Below are 20,012 nucleotides of genomic sequence, written 5' to 3'. Positions count from 1 at the left end.
CCCCATATAAGAGGCTTGGGGAAGCTAAGCCTCCCCAGCCCGATCGTGGACTTCCGTTTTTTCTGACCCCCAGCCCGCCCTCCCACCTTCCGCGCGCGTTTTATCTTTTTTACTTCCGTGGCAGCGACGTGACGTCACTTCCATGGAGAGTATGGAGGTAAGCTCCGCCCGTGGCAGCGACGTGACGTCGCTTCCATGGAGACGGAGGTAAGCTCTGCCCCCTTTAGCCTCCCCAAAACAGTTGGCTACCGACCGTCTATGTTCCTGGGCATAAGTGCTAATCTATAAACCGTGCTTAACTTTGTTCTTTATAAAGAAGCACCTACAAAGGCACCTATTTGCCTTCTTAAACACTAGGTGCTCCCTTTAATATTGCCTTCTACCGGTCTGACTGAGCAAATCAGATTGAGATTACATTTTTACTTGTAATAGGCAAAGTACATTCCTCTTTTTCTACCTACATGAAATCTCCACATCTTTCCTTCTGTTCTAGGATTGAAGATATAGACTGTCCATGTTAGATAGTTGTTGGTACAAAAAAGAAGGAAATCTCATTCTTAAGTCCATAGTCATTTTACGGACATTGATAGTACTTCATTTGAGTGATATCAATCATTTTACAAATTCTGTGCCAGAGACTCACCATCTCTGCTTACTTTTTTTTTTTTTGTCAATGGGTCCCCACCACTGTCACCATTTCTAGACGATGTCCTCTTTTTTTTCATTTTATTTTATTTTTACTTTCTTTCTTTTCTGCAGGAAATGGCCATGAGGCAATTAAAGTACTTGCCACGTGGCTATTTCATGGGGGGGAGCCCTTACTGCAGTGGAGTGCTGGAGCGGGCTCTCACGGGCTCGCGAGAGCCGTTTGTTAAGTTTTTAAGAATTTTGGGAGCCGGTTGTTAAAGTAGGCCTCCCCATGGCTACTTTAACAACTGACTCCCAAAATGTGGGCTTGGGCCCCCTCCTGAATTCTCTTTTACTTTGCTGGCAGTGATGCTGGCCCTACCAGCCAAGACTGCTGCTGCTCCCTGCTCCTTGTTTCTGACTCTGAGCATCAGGCTGGGACTTTTCATGCAAGTGCAAGAAGGTTCCATCATGCTGCTCAGAGCCAGAAACAAGCAGCAGAGAATGGTGGCAGTCCATTTATTGGCTGGTGGGGCACAGCAAAGGTATGCCTAGCGTGCCTGCACAAGGGAGAGGAGAGAGAGGCATGTATTCCCCCCCCCCCCAAATTTCAGGGCCGGCTATGCCCGGAGAGAGAGAGCCCATTGTTAAAAATTTACCAGCACACTCCTGCCTTACTGCCACCCATTGAGATGGTGGTAAGGGCTCCCACGCTAACCTGGCAGTAACCGGGCAGCCCATAGCACTGCCCAGTTACTGCCGGGTACACACTGGTGCTACAAAAATAAATATATTTTTGTAGCACTGGATATGACGGTGTGCTAGGGATGGGAAGTACTGCTCGGCTGCTGCGCTAGCTAGGCGGTACTTCCTTTTTTGCGAGTGGTAAGCCCGCGGTGAACTTACCACTAGTCTGTAAAAGGAGCACTTAATCCTCTATTGCCCCAAATACAAAAATATAGATTGTGAGCCTATTAGGGACAAAAAAAGTACTTGTATATAAAGCATAAACTGCTTTGGTTGTATCATAGAAAGGCAATATATCAAATGCATTATCCATCCACTCCTGGGGTCAGATATACATAGGGCAGGAGTTTTGTGGTTTGAACACTAATAAAATCTCCAGATATAAAAACTGGATCTCTTTTGGTGCTTTTCCTTTTACCAGCTCATAGCTGCAACATCTCTGCTCATCATAGCATAGACAGCAGAAGAGGGTAGGACACTGGGCTGATGGTCTGACCAATATTTTGCCCAACACAAGAACATTAATTAGAGAGCTTGAAGTAAGGGCCAGAGATCGATATGTTTGCCTTCTCCAACCAAAAAGGTATTCCGCTACCCCTGCATCATGACTTTCTATGAACTGTTCCTTAAATTTGTGTTTGCTACAGACAATAAAAGTAAACATGCAATTCTCAGCTCACAATGAATTGAGCTGCTGGGGCTCAAATTCTGTGTGAGGCAGATGGTTATAGGACTATTAGGAGTCCTGAATCAGAAGAGGGGCTGTTGAAGCAGTGCAAAGAAGCATCTCTGAAGAGCAGTTAGGCAGCTGACTGGTAAGCTGAGCTTGTGACTAGGAGCCAGGGGCGGACTGAGAGTGGTCTGGGCCCCTGGGCACTGAGTGTGGTCTGGGCCTCCTGCCCAGTTGCTGCCCGACACCCCCTACCACTGCGTTGCTGGCTCCTACCGCCGCAGCCAACACCCCCACTGCCCCGGTCTTACCTGAAGGGTCCTGGTGTTCTAGAGGTGTCTGTGGGTGGGGAGCATGTTCTTTCTTCCTGCCCGTTGCGCTGTCACTATTCCCCTGCCTGCCAGGGCTGCTGTTTTCAAAATGGTGGCCAAAACTTCCCATGGTAGTCTCACTTGTCTCAACAGTCTTGCGAGACTTCTGCAGGGAGTCTCGACTGCCATTTTTAAAGTACGGCAGTGTCAGGCAAGGGGAATAAAGGCAGCATAATGGGCAGAAAAGAACATGTTCCTCCCCGCAGAGGTCACTAGATTACCAGTGGTGCGCCTTTAAAGGTAGGACTGTGGAGGGCTATAGTATGTGGCAGGCATCCGTGCAGAGCCTCAGGTCTGGGCCCCCTAGAGCCTCAGGGCCCTCGGGCACTGCCTGGTTGCCCGAATGTTCAGTCTGCCCCTGCTGGGAGCAAAACTGAGATGTGCCTGGGGGCCATGCACTTACTGGAATGTGAGGACTGAGACAGGAACTGTGAATGCTGTGCTAAGAAAATTTAAAAATGTGGTACTGTGTCCAAAGAGTGCTAGATAGACCACCTTTCTGTGGGTACAACCAAAGCAGTTTACATATATTATCCATGACCCATTATTTACTGGGGAGCAAGTGTAGTGTGACTGACAGAACATAAATACTGAATGCTGGTTAGTGGTGGGGCCTTCGTTAGTGGCTGTGGGAATGTGAGTGCACCGACAGTGAAAATCTAAACCAATAGGGTGACAAGATATAACAACCTCAAATCAGAAGAGGGATCAGTAGGTGGGGAACTAACCAGGCAAAGAAGGGATCTGTCAAGCTGCTGAGCTCTGAGGGATCTGGAATAGAAATAAAACACTGGAAAGTGCCTTTCCATTTAAGTGCTCAATGCTAATTACAGCAAGAATACAGGTAAAATAATCTATAATCACATCATAAAAATCAATGGCAAGAGAAACAAAGTGGATAGTCCTGGGATTTTGTATTAAAAGCTAAATACAATTTTCTTAAAAGCAAGAATACAACTTTCAACAAAGCTGTTGCTTTTTTTATTGGAAATGCAGCATTAGATCTTGAAGAGACGTAAATAGTGGCATAAGAGCAGCTTTGCAAGTAGCTTTTAGATGGATACGTTATGCTTTCTTTGTCTTAAGAGACTCCTGGCCAGCTCAAACCTATTTCTGGAATGGATAGAGCAGCAAAGAGGAAAATATTAAAGGTCATCCATGACGGTTCTCTGATAGGAGTCAGATGTGATGGTGGAAAGAGGTTTTGCAAGGACAAATAGTTACAGAAATAAAGACTTTTTTTGACGCAGTCCATTCCATTGCCTCAGCTCTTTGTGCTGGATTTATTCTGGAAATGTGCTCGGGTAGGAATTATGAGGGATGGAGAAAATATAAATGTACTTGAGTGGATGGTGAATAGAGAAATGTGCTCAGGGCAAAAATGTGTCGTCCATTTTTCGTTTGTTTGGGCTTCATTCCTGATTGTTGGACTTTTTCGGTTCATTTCACATGTTCGTTTTAATAAAACAAAACTGAATGCTGTTTGAACTTTTTAACGTCTGCTAATCAATGTAGTGTGTGTTTAATTCTCAGATTATTTTGGATTAAATTAATTTAGCACACACTGGGCTCAATTTTCAATGGGAATTATAGGTTTAACGGCAGCCGAAATGGCCCAAAAATGTCAGATCCATGCAGAACTACACTTACGTGCCTTGTTATAGAATAGCACCTGTTTCTGCGTGGATCTGAAAAGGGGCATAAAAAATGGGAGGGACATGGGTGGGGCAGGGGCAGAGCATCTTCTGGAATACCGTTCCACACTAATTTAGGGACGAGCTAGGGCATTCTACCCAACTATACAAATAGCAGCAACATTCAGCCACTATCCATATAACTAATTAGTTTAATTTAAGCCAGAAAAAAGGCTGTCCTAAATTAAACTGATCAGCTGTACGTTTTGGTGGGTAGCTCTATAACAGTGGGCCTATTCTAAAAAGGAGTGTAGGCATCCACTTTCCTTTGTAGAATACTAGTGTAATAAGTTAAATATGCATCTATAATTTAGACATGAGCACTTACACAAGTGTTCACATCTAAATGCAGGAAATACAAACATAACTTAAAGTGTTTTATAAGTTTGGGTCCCTCTCATGCTCCACCCAGATTCTATCTATGTGTATGCTTGTGTAAGATATATGTGTATTTACAGAATAGCCCTTAGGTGAAATGTTGGCATTTATGTGCATATGTGCACACATAGATGTGTCTGTGCCATTATTGTAAACAATTATACACTTAGAGCTGGATTCAGAAAATGGTGCTCAAAATTCAGTGCTGAAAAAAATTGGTACTAAGTATGATTCTATAAAGAGTGTACACACTTTATAGAATCACACTTAGCACCGATTCCCATGCCTAACTTTAGGCGCCAGACGTACGCCTGCTGAAACCTGGTGTAAATGCTGGCACCCAAGTTAAGCACACTCAGGCTGTACTCTATAAATCCATGTGCGATCTTTTGGAATATCCCGATAGGCCCAGGCACTGGCACTGAATATCAGGGAATACTTTTGAGTGGGCAGGCTGCTGGAGCTTATGCAGATCCGGCCAATTTTCAGCTAAGCCCGCATAAGAAAGTTATGCAGCCCTGGCTGAATATCAGGCTGGGGCCGTCTAACTTTATTTTTTTGTTTTTATATTTTTTTAAGCCCCTGAGCCTCCTCTTGCCCCCTAACAATGACCCAATTTCTTTCCCCTCTCTCCCCGGTCCATAGCATGAATCCCCTCCGAGGTACCCCTGCCTGCCCCAGCTGTCCAGGTAGGCCCTCCCCCCGGGGCCTACCTGTAGTCCTGGTGGTCCATGGTGGTCATTGGGGGCAGGAGCACAGGTCCCTCACTTCTATCTCTTGCAGCTGCTGAATGAAAATGTCTGCTACAACCTCTCACGGCAGCTCATGGTACTACATAGTAAGTACCGTAGTACTACACAGTACTGCGAGCTGCTGTGAGAGGTTGCGGCAGCCATTTTCACTCAGTGGCCTCAAGGGGCAGGAGTGAGGGGCCTGTGTCCCTGCCCCCAATGACCACCACGGACCACCAGGGCTACAGGTAGGCCCGGAGGAGGGCCAATTGGATGGCTGGGGTGAATAGGAGGCCCTTTGGGGGTTTATGCCATGGGCTGGGGAAAAGGAAAGAGGGTCATTGTTGGGGGGGTGGGGGTGGGAGGGGACTTGGAAGCTTTTTTTTAAATTGAAAAGAAAGGTTATGCGGCCCCAGCCTGATATTCAGTGCAAGGACCTGCATAGCTAGGCTGGCCAAAGCCCTGACACTGAATACTACTGGCACCCATATAAGATATAACCCTGGGTTCCTCCCTAATGTCACCCCCGTACCTCCCCTGACCTGCCCCTTGTTTCTGGGCGGTGGTAAGAAGTGATAATCAGGGGCACTGTGTGCTTTGGTGCCACTGAATATCGGAGGGTAGGAGGTGACAAGCACTTTAAGCAGGCAGAAGCCTCTCCTACCTGCTTAAATTGCTTTGAATATTGGCCTCTATATGTTTGGTAGTGACTTTGGCAACTTCTGAAAAGTGAACAAGTGTTTTTATGCAGCAAGAATAAAATGATTGCGTTTTTGTGGACACAAGTTTGAACATTAAAAGAAGGAAGTTTTTGGTCAATGATTGATGAGTTAGAAGACAGTGCAGTTGTTGCAATGAGTGGTGATATTTACATATAGCTATGGTGCTTATTATCGCTGCAGCCTTAAGTCTTCTACTACTGAGGCCTTCTTTCCTCCATTTTTGACATAAGTAAAAAAAATCAAGTAAAAAAAATAATAGCAGCAAATATATATATATAATTATGCAATCTAGTATAATGAAGATGTGCGAACACTAAGTGGGTAGCATGAAGATTTTTTGTGTGTGTTGATTTCCCACTGTTTTGGTGAAAATATGTTCTACTAAAGTTCACACAAGCAAGTAACATTAAATCAGAAAATCCAATAAAAACACCACCACATGTGAAATTACGCTGAATGAGAAAAAATATAGTCGCACTCACAAAAAGGTGGAGAAATAAAAAGACCTCAGTAAAGCAACTCAAGCAAACCAAGTTTTAAGGCTTACGCACAGCTCACCATCACGGGTCTAAAAAAACCTCCACTCTATCAAAGTCTTTTCAAATCTCAGAGTAAAAACCACGTGTCCATCCACAGGAACAAAAACTTTGATTATAAACATTGTAATCCAAAACCAATTATTTTGTAATCCACTTATCTCATGCTGTCTTCTTATCAAATGTGGAAGTACACCAGCATATCCAAAGATCCCCAGTACCCAACACGGATTCCCTGTTTTGCCGAAGCTGCGTCAGGGGTAATAGTCCTATATCATGACCACTGCTTCTAGCTCTCAGGCTATTACTATTATTTATCATTTCTAGTTTGTTACTAGACTTACAATGAACACATAAGTGACAGTCCCTGCTCAAGAACCTTACAATCTATTTAAGACAGACAAACAGGACAAATAAAGCATTAGGAAACTACAATTGGGAATGATTAAAACATCATGGGTATTGAATGGGTGAATAAGGGGTTAAAAGTTAAAACCAGTCTCAAAAAATGGGCTTTTCACAGGATTTCAATAAGGCCAGAGTTGGAGCAGGGTGTACCAACTCAGAAAGTCTATTCCAGGTGTACAGTGTAGCAAAATGAAAGGAATGGAATCTCCCCTGTGAGAAAAAGCTAAGGCAGTATATAAAGCAACAAATAAATATAAGGATGAAGAGGTTAGAGCTCTTCATCTTAGAGAAGAGATGGCTGAGGGATCTATAAAATCATGAGTGAAATGGAACTGGTAAATACAATTCCATTATTTACTTTCTCCAAAAGTATAAAGACGAGTGGTGCATGCCAAGAAATTACTAAAGAACACAAAGTAAACTGAAGAAAATATTTTTTCACCCGACATACTGTTAAAATCTGGAGTTCTTTTACCAGAAGATGTGATAAAAGTAGTTAGGGTGGCTGTTTTTTTTTTTTTAAGAGTTGGAAAAGTTCCTGGAGGAAAAGTCCATAAACCATTATTAACATGGTAGACTTGAAGAAAGCCACAGCTTATTACTGGGAGTAAAGAGAATGGAATTTAGCTACTTTGGGGATCCTGCCAAATACTTGTGACATGCATTGGTCACTGTTGAAAACAGGTTATTGGGCTTGATGGATCCAGTATGGCAGTTCTTATGTGTGTGTACAACAGGGCACTTTTATGTGTGCCTACATGAGCATGTAAAACACTATTCTGCACTCATAAAATGACTCCCAAATCACTCATAAACTCCCCCCCCCCCCCCCAATGGCAGAATATGCTAGTTCTGCTCAAATTTGACCCATAGAAGGACATTTTATAACAGGTCACCTAGGTTGAAAGACAAAGTAGGCACCTATTTTGGGGCTATTCTTGACAACTTGGAAGGGCATTTTCAATTTGACATCCGAGTCCAATCATAGACCTTTTTGTGAAAACATAGCAATTTTCACACTGGAAAAACGTCTATTTTTTGTTTTGAAAATCACACTTCCAGACATTTTTGTGCTCAGTTCATATTTCTTTAGGTACCATTAAAAAAAAAAGTTCTACCGAAAAATGCACAAAACAAGCCATAGGGATGGCATCATTCCTAGTAAACTGAGCCTAGTGGTCAGTGCAGTGCACTTCACAGAAAGGGACCCAAGTACAAGTCTCACCTTACACCCTTATTTTATATTGTCAGGCCCTTCAGGAACACCTACAAATCTACTGTACCTAACTGTACACCATTACAAAAGTCCTCAGTTCTCCAGGTGTCTCCTATCTATAGGTACAGTTGGTGTTTTGTGGGTTTTGGAAAGCTCACAATTTCCACCACAAGTGTACTGGTTAGAATGGAATATAGATATGGGTCCACTTCTCTACAGTCCGCTGCACCAACCACTAGCCTCCTGGGACTTGCTGCTGTAATAGGAATGGCCATAACATCTGAAGCTGTCATAAAACCTGGTATGTACTGTCATTGTCACATCTTTGGGGGAGAGGTGGGAGGGAGCGGGACCAGTGACCACTGGGGGATTAAGTGGGGTCATGCTTTAATCCTTCCAGTTGTCAGTTAGGGCACCTTTTTGTGACTCAGCCATGATTGAAACAGGTCTAGATAAAAATGTCCCAATTTTTGCTCTAGACATTTCTATCTTGTTCAGCTAGCCTGGGAAAATGTCAGAATTCTGGTCACTCTCAAATCCCCCCCCCCCCCCCCCAACATGCCCCCTTGTGATTTAAACAAACTGTGACAAGGCAGAATTGGTGTGTAGAGCCTGAGCTCTTTTGTTAAAACTTGGGGACCATGGGTCAATTTTAGCAGACAATGGAAAAGGTGCCGGTACTCAGTACCCCCAAGTACCCCCTCAAAAAAAGCCCTGAAGGTCGCTATCTATATATGTAAAAGTAATTGGATGGTATAGGCTGTCTGCTGTTGCTGAGTGGTGTGTACATGGTTATACCTTCCCTTTATATGAATGCGGTTCAATGAAGGAATCCTAACAAATTCATAAAGCAGTCAGGCTCTGCTACAGCACTCTCCTTTCCGATGTTGTAAGGTGAAGTCAAAGAGCAGTGTCACAAGAGCTAATGAGTCATCATACCCCAGAGAGCATGGCTTATGGAAGACCCATTGCATCAGGCATAGGAGCCAACTTTTCAAAATGATTGGGGGTGCTGAAATTTGTTTTTTTTTACAGGCAGTGTCCCCCCCCCCCCCCATACCTTAAAATTATATCTACTGCAGTCTTCACCTACACCAGGACTTCTTCCCTGAATAGTCCCACCCCTCAGTCCCCCTGTACTGTGTAAATATAAAGAGATGCAAATTTCAAAAACTGTCACATTTCAATCACTATAATATAGGTTAACAAATACAACCAAAAATTGAAAATATGATAATGTCATTTTATTGGACTAAATACATTTTTCAATTAGCTTTCAAAGGCCAAAACCTCTTTCCTTAGGTCAGGACAGTATACTGCTGTTATGGTATTCTGTACTGACACAAGAAAGGAGGGTTTGGTCTCCAAACATTAGTCAAAAATGTATTAAAATTAGTCCAGTAAACATTACTTCCATTTTCTGTATTTATTAACACAGCTACCACACTACTTTATCCTAAACTAAAAATAAAATTCATTTTTTCCTACCTTTGTGGTCTGGCCGTTTACTGTTTCTAATTGTGTTGGTCCCAGTCTCTTGTTTCTTCTTTCCTCAATCTTTAACTTTCCCCCCTTTCCATCCATCGTCTACCCCCCTCTCTCCCCCTTTTCCTTCCAGCATCCGCCCCCTCTCTTCCCCCTTTCCATCCAGTATCTGCCCCCTCTCTCTCTCCTTTCCATCCTTCATCTGCCCCCTCTCTTCCCTCTTTCCATCCGGCGTCTATTTTCTCCATTCATGTGTAGTTTTTCTCCTCTTTTCCCTTTCCCTCATCTCTGTCAGTATGCCTCTCCTTCCTCTTTCTTCACTCTCTTCCATCCATATGCAACTCCTTCCTCTCTCTTCCCTCTCCTCCATCCATGTCCACCATTTTTCTTCTCTCCGCCCCTCCATCCATGTTCATCTCACTTCCTCTCTTCCCTCCCCGCCATCCATGTCCAGCATTTTCCCTCTCTCCCCTCCATCCATGTGCATCTCCTCCTGTCTTCCCTCCCCTCCATTCATGTCCATCATTTCTCCTGCCCTCCCCTGCATCCATGTACAGCAACTTTCATCTCTCCCCTGCCCTCCCATCCATCCATGTTCAGCAACTCTCCTCTCTCCCCTGCCCTCCCCTGCATCCATGTTCAGCAACTCTCCTCTCTCCCCTGCATCCATGTTCAGCAACTCTCCTCTCTCCCCTGCCCTCCCCTGTATCCATTTCCAGCAACTCTCCTCTCTCCCCTGCCCTCTCCTGCATCTATGTCCAGCAACTCCCCTGCCCTCCCCTGTATCCATGTTCAGCAAATCTCCTCTCTCCCCTGCCCCCCCTGTATCCATGTTCAGCAAGTCTCCTCTCTCCCCTGCCCTCCCCTGTATCCATGTTCAGCAACTCTCTTCTCTCCCCTGCCCCATGCCCTCCCCTGTATCCATGTTCAGCAAGTCTCCTCTCTCCCCTGCCCCATGCCCTCCCCTGTATCCATGTTCAGCAAGTCTCCTCTCTCCCCTGCATCCATGTTCAGCAACTCTCCTCTCTCCCCTGCCCTCCCCTGTATCCATGTTCAGCAACTCTCCTCTGTCCCCTGCCCTCCCCTGTATCCATGTTCAGCAACTCTCCTCTCTCCCCTGCCCTCCCCTGTATCCATGTTCAGCAACTCTCCTCTCTCCCCTGCCCTCCCCTGTTCCCATGTTCAGCAACTCTCCTCCCTCCCCTGTCCCCTGCCCTCCCCTGTATCCATGTTCAGCAACTCTCCTCTCTCCCCTGTCTCCCCCCCGTATCCATGTTCAGCAACTCTTCTCTCTCCCCTGCCCTCCCCTGTATCCATGTTCAGCAACTCTCCACTCTCCCCTGCCCTCCCCTGTAGTCATGTTCAGCAACTCTCCTCTCTCCCCTGCCCTCCCCTGTACCCATGTTCAGCAACTCTTCTCTCTCCCCTGCCCTCCCCTGTATCCATGTTCAGCAACTCTCCACTCTCCCCTGCTCTCCCCTGTAGTCATGTTCAGCAACTCTCCTCCCTCCCCTGTCCTCCCCTGTATCCATGTTCAGCAACTCTCCTCTCTCCCCTGCCCCCTGCCCAGCATCAATGTTCAGCGATTTCTTCCCTGCCCTACCTCTTAAAACTAATTTTACCTGACTGAACGAAAGAAGCAGAGTACAGCCGGCTCCGTCTTCACCTTTCTTCTTCCCTCTCAGCTGTGGTCACACCCTCATTTCCTGTTTACGCAAGGGCAGGAGCACAGCTGAGAGGGAAGAAGAAAGGTGAAGACGGAGCATGTACTCTGCTTCTTTCACTGCCGTTCAGTCACCTAAAATTAGTTTTAAGCGCTGGCTGAGCGGCAGGAAAGCAAGGAGGTTTAAAAATATTGGGGGTGCTTGAGCACCCACAGCACCCATGGAGTCGGCGCCTATGGCATCAGGTGTGCCGTGGGAGATGTGGAGTGGAGGAGAGAAAAGAGGAGGGGAAGGAAAAGAGATAGTGGACTAGAGTTAGAAAGGAGTGAGGGGGAAGAATGAGAGAGTCTCAGCAAGGATAGAAATGGAAAGAGTATACCTTGGGGGAGGGGAGAGAAAGGAAGGAAGAGAGAAAGAGGGAGGGTTAGGAGAGAGAGAGAGAGAAAAAAAAATACTGAGGGGCAGGGAGAGGGAACAGAAGGATGAGAGAGTCACAGGTTTGGAAGGTGGTTAAATATTTTGCAAGTGTCAGCTAGTCTCTAGTATAACATCACTAAGAAATTTTAGGTTGTGATTTACCTGATCATATGATTTTCTGATAGTGAGGTCAGCAGATTCTTAAATAATACAAAATAGCAAACACACGGTGCATCATGGCTAGAAATGGACAAATGGTTTTGATTAAAAATACAAACTCATATAAAAGATGATTTTCTAATGATAAATTCTTTTTAGGAAATTAGAATAAAAAAAAATAAGAATGAAGCATATCCTAAAATTATCATGACACGTGATCTTTGAGAGTTGCTACATACAATTTGAAAAACACATTACAATGATTAGATATGAAATGTTTCAATGTATTGGTTATTTATAATTTGATTTATGTTTTGTAGGAAATGAACAAAATTCTGGGGTCTAGGGCAGTAGCTTACCTAAATGTGGATCTTGCTATAGAAGGTAAGGTGTTATCTAAATTTGAAATACAGCAAAGAAAGCTTACAAAATGGCCGCCTTAATTTAACAAGTCACTGCATTCTGGGGTATATTCCATTTTCCAAACAGATGTGAGAATATGTGTGATATGGTTTAACATTTAGAAATGGGGCCAAATATCTCATGTTCATGGAGAAGCTCAAGCAAAGAATTTATCTGGTCACAGATTATTGCCCTTGTATGCAGGAATACATGTAGAGAGGGATTATTTTGGTAATTCCACTTTCCATTTTCGAATGATCTGCTATCTGCTCTGATGAATACATACTTGGAATCATATAATTCCCTGAATTTAATGGTAATTATTAAACATTAGAAACCAACAAGTCAAGCGGAAGATATCCAGAAGGACCAGACTGAAGTCACGGATGTTAAAAGCCAAAATGATTTATTGGGACCCAATAAATTATTTTGGCTTTTAACATCCGTGACTTCAGTCTGGTACTTCTGGATATCTTCCGCTTGACTTGTTGGTTTCTTGTGTGTTTTTGTGGGAGATTTGGACTCTCTTTGTTGTTCTTGGACAATTATTAAACATTCACATGGAATTATGCTCTATGCATCAGTAAAAGAATGTAATATAAACCAGCTACACCATGTGAAAATTTTAATAATTTCTATTTCCTCCTATTTATTTTAAAAGTATTTCCATGTAATGCAGAAGATTTCATCATATTCTCCCAAATTTCACATACATCTTATTTGATTATCAAGACATTCAACGCTGATAATTGGTACTTAACTACTACTACTACTACTACTTAACATTTATAAAGCACTACCAGACTTACACAGCACTGTACAGTCAAACATGAAGAGAGACAGTCTCTGCTCAAAAGAGCTTACAATCTAAAGGACATAACAGAGACAATCAAATTAGGACAGCATAGTACATCTGATTACACAATAGTTCATAGGGACAGACTAATAGATCTAAACAGCTAAAGACACTAATTGGCTTTAATTAGAATTTATGTGTATATTCTATAATGTGGTGTGCGTAAATTCTAACACATGTAGCTGAAAAGGGGGCATGGCCATGAATGTGTAATGAGTGGGTTGTGGGCGTTTCAAACAACTATACACATTATTATGGAAAACACCCAATCTACGCCTAACATAGGTGCAGGTATTTAGGCGTGGTTTTAGGTGGCTTAAAAGGGTATGCTGAAATTTTAGTTGCAAAAATGGCATGCGAGCATATTCTATAAACTACGCCTAACTTTAGGTATAATTTATAGAATCACACTAAAAGCGTGGATTTTCAGCACTGATTTTTAAGGCGCCATGTATAGAATTGCCAACAATGACACCTAGATTTTTCTCTTGACTGCTGACTCCTAGGTTGTTGAACTGTAGCATCAAGAAAACTATGATTCAGATTATTCTTCCCAATGTGCATCACTTTGCATTTGTCAACATTAAATTTCATCTGCCATTTGGATGCCCTGTCTCCCAATCTCCTAAGGTCTCCCTGCAATTTTTCACAATCCACATGTGTTTTGACAGTCTTGAATAGTTTTGTTTTCATCTGCAAATTTAATAACCTCATTCATCATACCAGTTTCCAGATCATTTATAAATATGTTAACTAGCATCAGTCCCAGTTCAGATTCTTCCACCACTCCACTATTCACCCCCCCCTTTTGAGAAAAATAGCCATTTAACCTTGTTTTCTGTCCAATAACCAATTCCTAATCCACAGAAGAACCTTGCCTCCTATCCCATGACTTTTTAATTCTCTCAGGAATCTCTCATGAAGAACTTTGTCAAAAGCTTTCTGAAAATCTATATATACTACATCAACCAGCTCACCTTTATCCACATGTTTATTCACACCTTCAAAAAATGATGTAAATTCATGAGGCAAGACTTCCCTTGGCTGAACCCATGTTAACTTTATCCCATTAAACCATGTTTGTCTATGTGTTCCATAGTTTTGTTCTTTATAATAGTTTCCACTATTTTGCCCAGCACTGAAGTCAGGCTTACCAGTCTGTAATTTCCCTGATCATCCTTGGAACTATTTTTAAAAATCAGCGTTACATTGGCCAGCCTCTAATCTTCAGGTACTATGGATAGAAATTTGTTTTATACTGAATTGGGGTTAGTTGGTTAGCACCAGTGGCCAGAAATGATATTTTTCCTGTGTCCTTATCCAGCCTATATCAAGCCTATATCAAAGGTCTACCACTAGGGTCCCATTGCAACCTGCAGACCAAAGGTCCATCAAGTCCAGCATCCTGTCTCCAACAGTGGCCAATCCAGGTCACAAGTACCTGGCAAGATCCCAAAACTGTACAATACATTTTATGCTGCTTATCCTAGAAATAAGCAGTGGATTTTCCCCAAGCCCATTCTAATAATGGCTTATAGACTTTTCTTTTAGGAAAGTATCCAAATATTTTTAAACCCCGCTAAGGTAACTGCTTTTACTACATTCTCTGGCAACGAATTCCAGAGTTTAATTACACATTGAATGAAGAAATATTTTCTCCTTTTCATTTTAAATTTATTAGTTTGTAGCTTCATTGTGTACCCCCTACTCCTAGTAATTTTGGAAAGAGTAAACAATCGATTCATGTCTACCCCTTCCATTCCAGTCCACCCCTATCATATCTCCCCTCAGCCATCTCTTCTCCAAGCTGAAGAGCCTTAACCAATTTAGCCTATCCTCATAGGGAAGTCATCCCTTCCCCTTTATCATTTTTGTTGCCCTTCTCTGTACCTTCCCTAATTCCATTATATCTTTTGTGAGATTTGGTAACCAGAACTGCACTCAATATTCAAGATGCGGTTACACCATGGAACGATACAAAGGCATTATAACGTCCTCATTTTTGTTTTCCATTCCTTTCCTAATAATACCTAACATTCTATTTGCTTTCTTAGCTGCAACTGCACACTGAGTAGAGGGTTTCAACGTATTACCAACGATGACACCTAGATCCCTTTCCTGGTCGGTGACTCCTAATGTGGAACCTTGCATCACGTAGCTATAGCTGCCGCCCTCCCAGGATCACCACCGCTGGTGCCCCCTCGCCTGCCCGCTGGAACTGCAAATACCTTGGCTGGCGCGGATCTCGAGGCCCCGCCAGCAGAAGTCTTCCTCTAGCGCTGCTCTTTCCTCTGCTGCATTGCCTGTCCCTGTAGCTGCTTTTCCCCTCAGGCAGCGCATCCTCGGTTTTGAAACCGAGCTTGTGTGACGTGAGAGAAAAAGCAGCTGCAGGGGCAGGCAATGTGGCAGAGGAAAGAGCAGCGCTGGAGGAAGATTTCTGCTGGCGGGGCCTTGGAATCCCCGCCAGCCAAGGTATTTACAGTTCTGGCGAGGGGGCGGCAGCGGTGGCGATCCTTGGAGGGCGGCAGTGGTGGTGAATCTGGGGGGGCTGCAACAGCGGCAATCTTGGGGGAGGGGGTGTGGCCCTGCCCCGGGCCCAGCAGCAGCAGCCCTGCCCTGGGCCCAGCTCAGTTTCTCGGCAGCCCTGGTTATTCAAAATCTTTTTAAAATCCTACTATGCTAACTGCTTTTACCACATCCTCTGGCAACAAATTCCAGAGCTTAAGCACATGTTGAGTGAAGAAATATTTTCTCTGATTTGTCTTAAATTTACTACTGAATCACACTTTTAATATCTTAACAGAAAGGCTTCCATATTAAGAAATAGTGTGCATTCTTCTGAAAGCATGCATATTTTTATAAATACTGCACCTTTTACAACCCAGGAGAAACCCTGAAATTTCACTTTTTCCTTTGTCATTTCAGGCATAAAAATGATTCAAAATGACATGAAAAATGTCACTGATATATCCCATGTTGTTTCAAACAAATTTGCATCCCTATTAATTATATGCAGTTGATTTGAGGTAATCTCCAGTAAAAGCTGTAATTGGGAATGTTGTTTTCTTTCCTACAGGAAATGCTACGTTGGTGGCCAGAGGAACACCCATTCTACATAATTTAATATATGAATCTTCCAAGAAGGTCAGAGATTTTGATACATACATATTTCAGATACACATATATTTCAGTGATCAGTGGGATTGCCGACGCGTAACTGTCATTGGGTAAGTTTTCTGTTTAAAGTTATATGAACATATAGCACAGGGGTCCACAGGCCAGTTGGGTTTTCAGGATATCCCTAATGAATATGCATGAGAGAGATTTAAATATAATGGAGGTAACAGGCGTGTATATCTCTCTCAAGCATATTCATTACACACAAAATAAGGGGAACCAAAATTCCACTATAGAAGTAACTTACAGTAACTGTATTATATTCTCACAACTATGATTAAGCATTTATTATGTCTTACAAAATATTAAATATCTCATACCCATGATTATATCATTATAGTGCAGTTATATACAGATTCCCATTTACACTACACACGCAACCCGACCCCTGATGACGCATAGTGGAGTGAAACACGGAAACCGTGTTGGGTTCGGTACTCATGTGAAACGGGCTCCAGCAAATTTGTGATGCACACTTCAGTTGCAAGGACAACAGTGTGACTTTGGACTGCACCTGGAATCTTGGAAGTATTGACAATGTGTTTTATTGATCCATTCAATTCATGCAAAGGTGGATTTGTGATTGAATAATATATCATCATGTTAAATGTGGATTAGCATGCGGACAGTTGGTGTCACATTCTGACATTTGTGTTGTGACTCAATGGACATTACTGTATGATGAGAGTTGGTTATATTTCTGAGTAGGAGGGTGTGAGGGACACATTCTGTTAAATGGGTTGTGTGTGTACTGCAAATGCTGAAATGGAATCTGTATATAACTGCACTATAATGATATAATCATGGGTATGAGATTTTTAATATTTTGTAAGACATAATAAATGTTTGATCATAGTTGTGAGAATATAATACAAGCATATTCATTAGGGATATCCTGAAAACCCGACTGGCCTGTGGACCCCTAGGACAGGTTTGGCTACTCCTGACATAGCAAATTTTTGCATTAAAGCATGAATGCTGACATTCTTTGTATAACTTCAAACAGAAAACTTTAAGTGTTATTCCTACTATCTCTATGTTCAGCTGAATTTTGTCATTTTCCATATAAATTTTAGCACTGCCCCCAGAGCACCCCCAAATTTTACCCCATTTGAAACAGACGGCTTTGGCCACATAGGGGATAATTCTATAAGGAGCCATCTAGCTTAAGGTGGCAAGAAAGCACACAAATAGTGGTATGGTAGTCACTTATGGGCCTAATTCTATATTATGTCATCTAAAAAATCGGTGCCGAAGGAAAGCACACTTAGGCGTATTCTGTAATCTGTGCCTAAAGTTAAGCATGATTTACAGAATACGACTAAATCTGTCCACGTGACTAGAATTTAGGTGCAGCCAATTAAGCCAGTGAAAAGTGTATGTAAATGCCTACGCCTAACTTTAGGGATGGAATGTGTTATTCTAGAACACTGCGTGTAAATTTTAGGAATGCCCATGAAGCGCTCATGCTTCTCTCATGGCCATGCCCACTTTTAAGATATGCAGGTAGAATTTACACGGACTACTTTATAGAATATGCTTAGGGTTCCTTTTACTAAGATGCGCTGAAAAATGGCCTGCGGTAGTGTAGGCATGAATTTTGGCCACGCGCAGCATCATTTTTCAGCGCACCTGTAAAAAATGCCTTTTTGGGGGGGGGGGGGGGGGAGGCCGAAAGCAGACGTGTGGAAAAATGAAAATTGGTGTGCGTCCATTTTAGGTCTGAGATCTTACCGCCAGCCAATGACTTAGCAGTAAAGTCTCACGTGTTAACCGGGCAGTAATGGTCAACGTGTGTCAAAATGCTGATTACCCGCCCGCATGCCAGAAAATGCAAATATTTCTGACGCACGTCATAAATTAAATTACCACCCGGCCATGCGATAGCCGGGAGGTAAACTCAGAATTGATGTGCGTTGGGCACGCATAAGCACTTAACCGGATTAGTACAAGAATCCCTTAGCAAGTAGGGCACATAAAATTCTAATTAGTGTTGATTAGTGCCAATAATTGCTTATTAGCATTGGCACTGATTGGCTTTTTTAACCAAGTGAGTTGCACAGTGCAAATCAGAATATGCCCAGATTTGCACGTGCAACTCTAGTCGCACTATATAGAATTTGCAGTATGTGTGTAAGTAGTCGCTTGTATGTATGAATAGCCTCTTACAGAATATGGATTAATGAAAGTATACACCATGATTTGATGGTGCGTATGTCACCATTTGGTGTGTTCATGGATGGAGTGTTAATGAAATGCACAAGTATTCACATAAATTAAAAAATTCTGTCAGATGTGTACATATATGCTAACGTCTAGATTTAGGTGTTTATACCAGGTATAGGGGAGGAGTGACCGTGCCCCAAATGTCAGTGTATTTTTGGCAACTTGCACTAGTATTCTGTATTTCATTATAGAATAGGCTTTAATAAGTGTCTACAGGGCATTTTGATATAGAATTACCCTCATGGGGTAATTCCATAAGAAAGTGCTAACACTGGCACACCAATTATATGCTCAAATGTTTAGAATAATGGACTTTATGTACATATGTGTGCATAACGTCCAAAATTTCACCTAAGTACTCTTCTATATTTATGCACATAACTTAGCCCTTTACTAGAGGTGGTAAAATCTGGGCTTAGTGTGTTTTAATGGGACTTTCATATACCAAATCATAATAAACTTGAAACTTTCCTGTAAGCTAAGCCCTGATTTAATGCAGCACTTTTTAGGATTTTTTCTTTTTTAATTTGCAGATCATGCACTAATGTTTCCATTAGCATGCAAGACCTGCAAAAAAATCAACGTGGGAACATTTACTGCCTCCTATTTAAGAGGCACTAGATGCTTCGGTGTTAACTCTACATTATCTGGTTAGCACACACTAATTATAACACACTAGCTAGAACATGCAAGAATGTCTACTCTCCTCCTATGACACACCCTCTCCAAAAAATATTTTTTTTAAAAATCAGTAATGCAGAGGGAAGTGACATCATGGTGTAGAATGGATGCCTGAGATTCTAGCTCCCACACTATCCTGCCTTTATTTGCATCATCCACCAGCATCCACTTTACTATTCATCTCTACTTACTTTTTGATAGTGTCTGTGAGTCTTCGGTTGCAATAAGCAAACTTCCTTCAACGCAGCACAGGGAGGGAGAGCGCCATTCTGTGAGACAGCTGGGTAAGGGCCCATCGCGCCACATGTCTCCTGCCCTGGGTCGCTCCTCTGAGTCGGATTCTGGTTCCTCCCATGCAGACCTGCATCCTTTTCTTTCCAAAAAAGGTTTCCTGAAGGAAATAGCTAAATGCCTGGAGGAGCCGAGATTGAGGCGTCTAAGGACGAAATTCTGGAGCACATGGACGCCATCAGTTTAGACCTGAGGGAGCTTGGCGGCCGGGTGGAGGCCTTGGAGGAGCGGGGTGACAAGCAGGCTGAACAAGCTGCAGTTGTAGATTCCGATTCTCTCAGCTGTTGGAGCAAACCTAGGAGCTTCAATATAAAGTCGATGATCTTGAGAATCATGGACGCCGGCACAACCTCTGGTTCCGTGGGGTTCCGGAGAACGGTAACGTGGAGGATGTCCCCACTATAGTGCGGTCACTGTGTGTTAAATTCTGGGTAAAGATTGGACTCTGGTGCAGTGGAAATAGACCGTGCCCATAGAGCTTTGGGGAAATCATTGGATAACAGGCCCAGGGATATTATAGTGAGATTCTCTTCTTTTGCATTTAAGGAGAGCTT

General features: G+C 43.0%; 1 protein-coding gene across 5 annotated transcripts in view; it reads left to right on the top strand.

The window, feature by feature from the left end:
- Positions 1-20,012, top strand: part of LOC115477350 (glutamate carboxypeptidase 2-like) — a 378,970-nt gene that overhangs the window by 175,845 nt on the left and 183,113 nt on the right. For all 5 annotated transcript variants that reach the window (XM_030214175.1, XM_030214174.1, XM_030214177.1 and 2 more), the window contains 2 exons: positions 12,146-12,209; positions 16,160-16,227. In XM_030214175.1, coding sequence (XP_030070035.1) covers positions 12,146-12,209; positions 16,160-16,227 — 132 coding nt within the window. The remainder of the gene's footprint in view (positions 1-12,145; positions 12,210-16,159; positions 16,228-20,012) is intronic.

This window comes from Microcaecilia unicolor, chromosome 9 (assembly GCF_901765095.1).
Source record: "Microcaecilia unicolor chromosome 9, aMicUni1.1, whole genome shotgun sequence".
NCBI lineage: Eukaryota > Metazoa > Chordata > Amphibia > Gymnophiona > Siphonopidae > Microcaecilia > Microcaecilia unicolor.
This window is presented reverse-complemented; position numbering and strand designations above follow the sequence as displayed.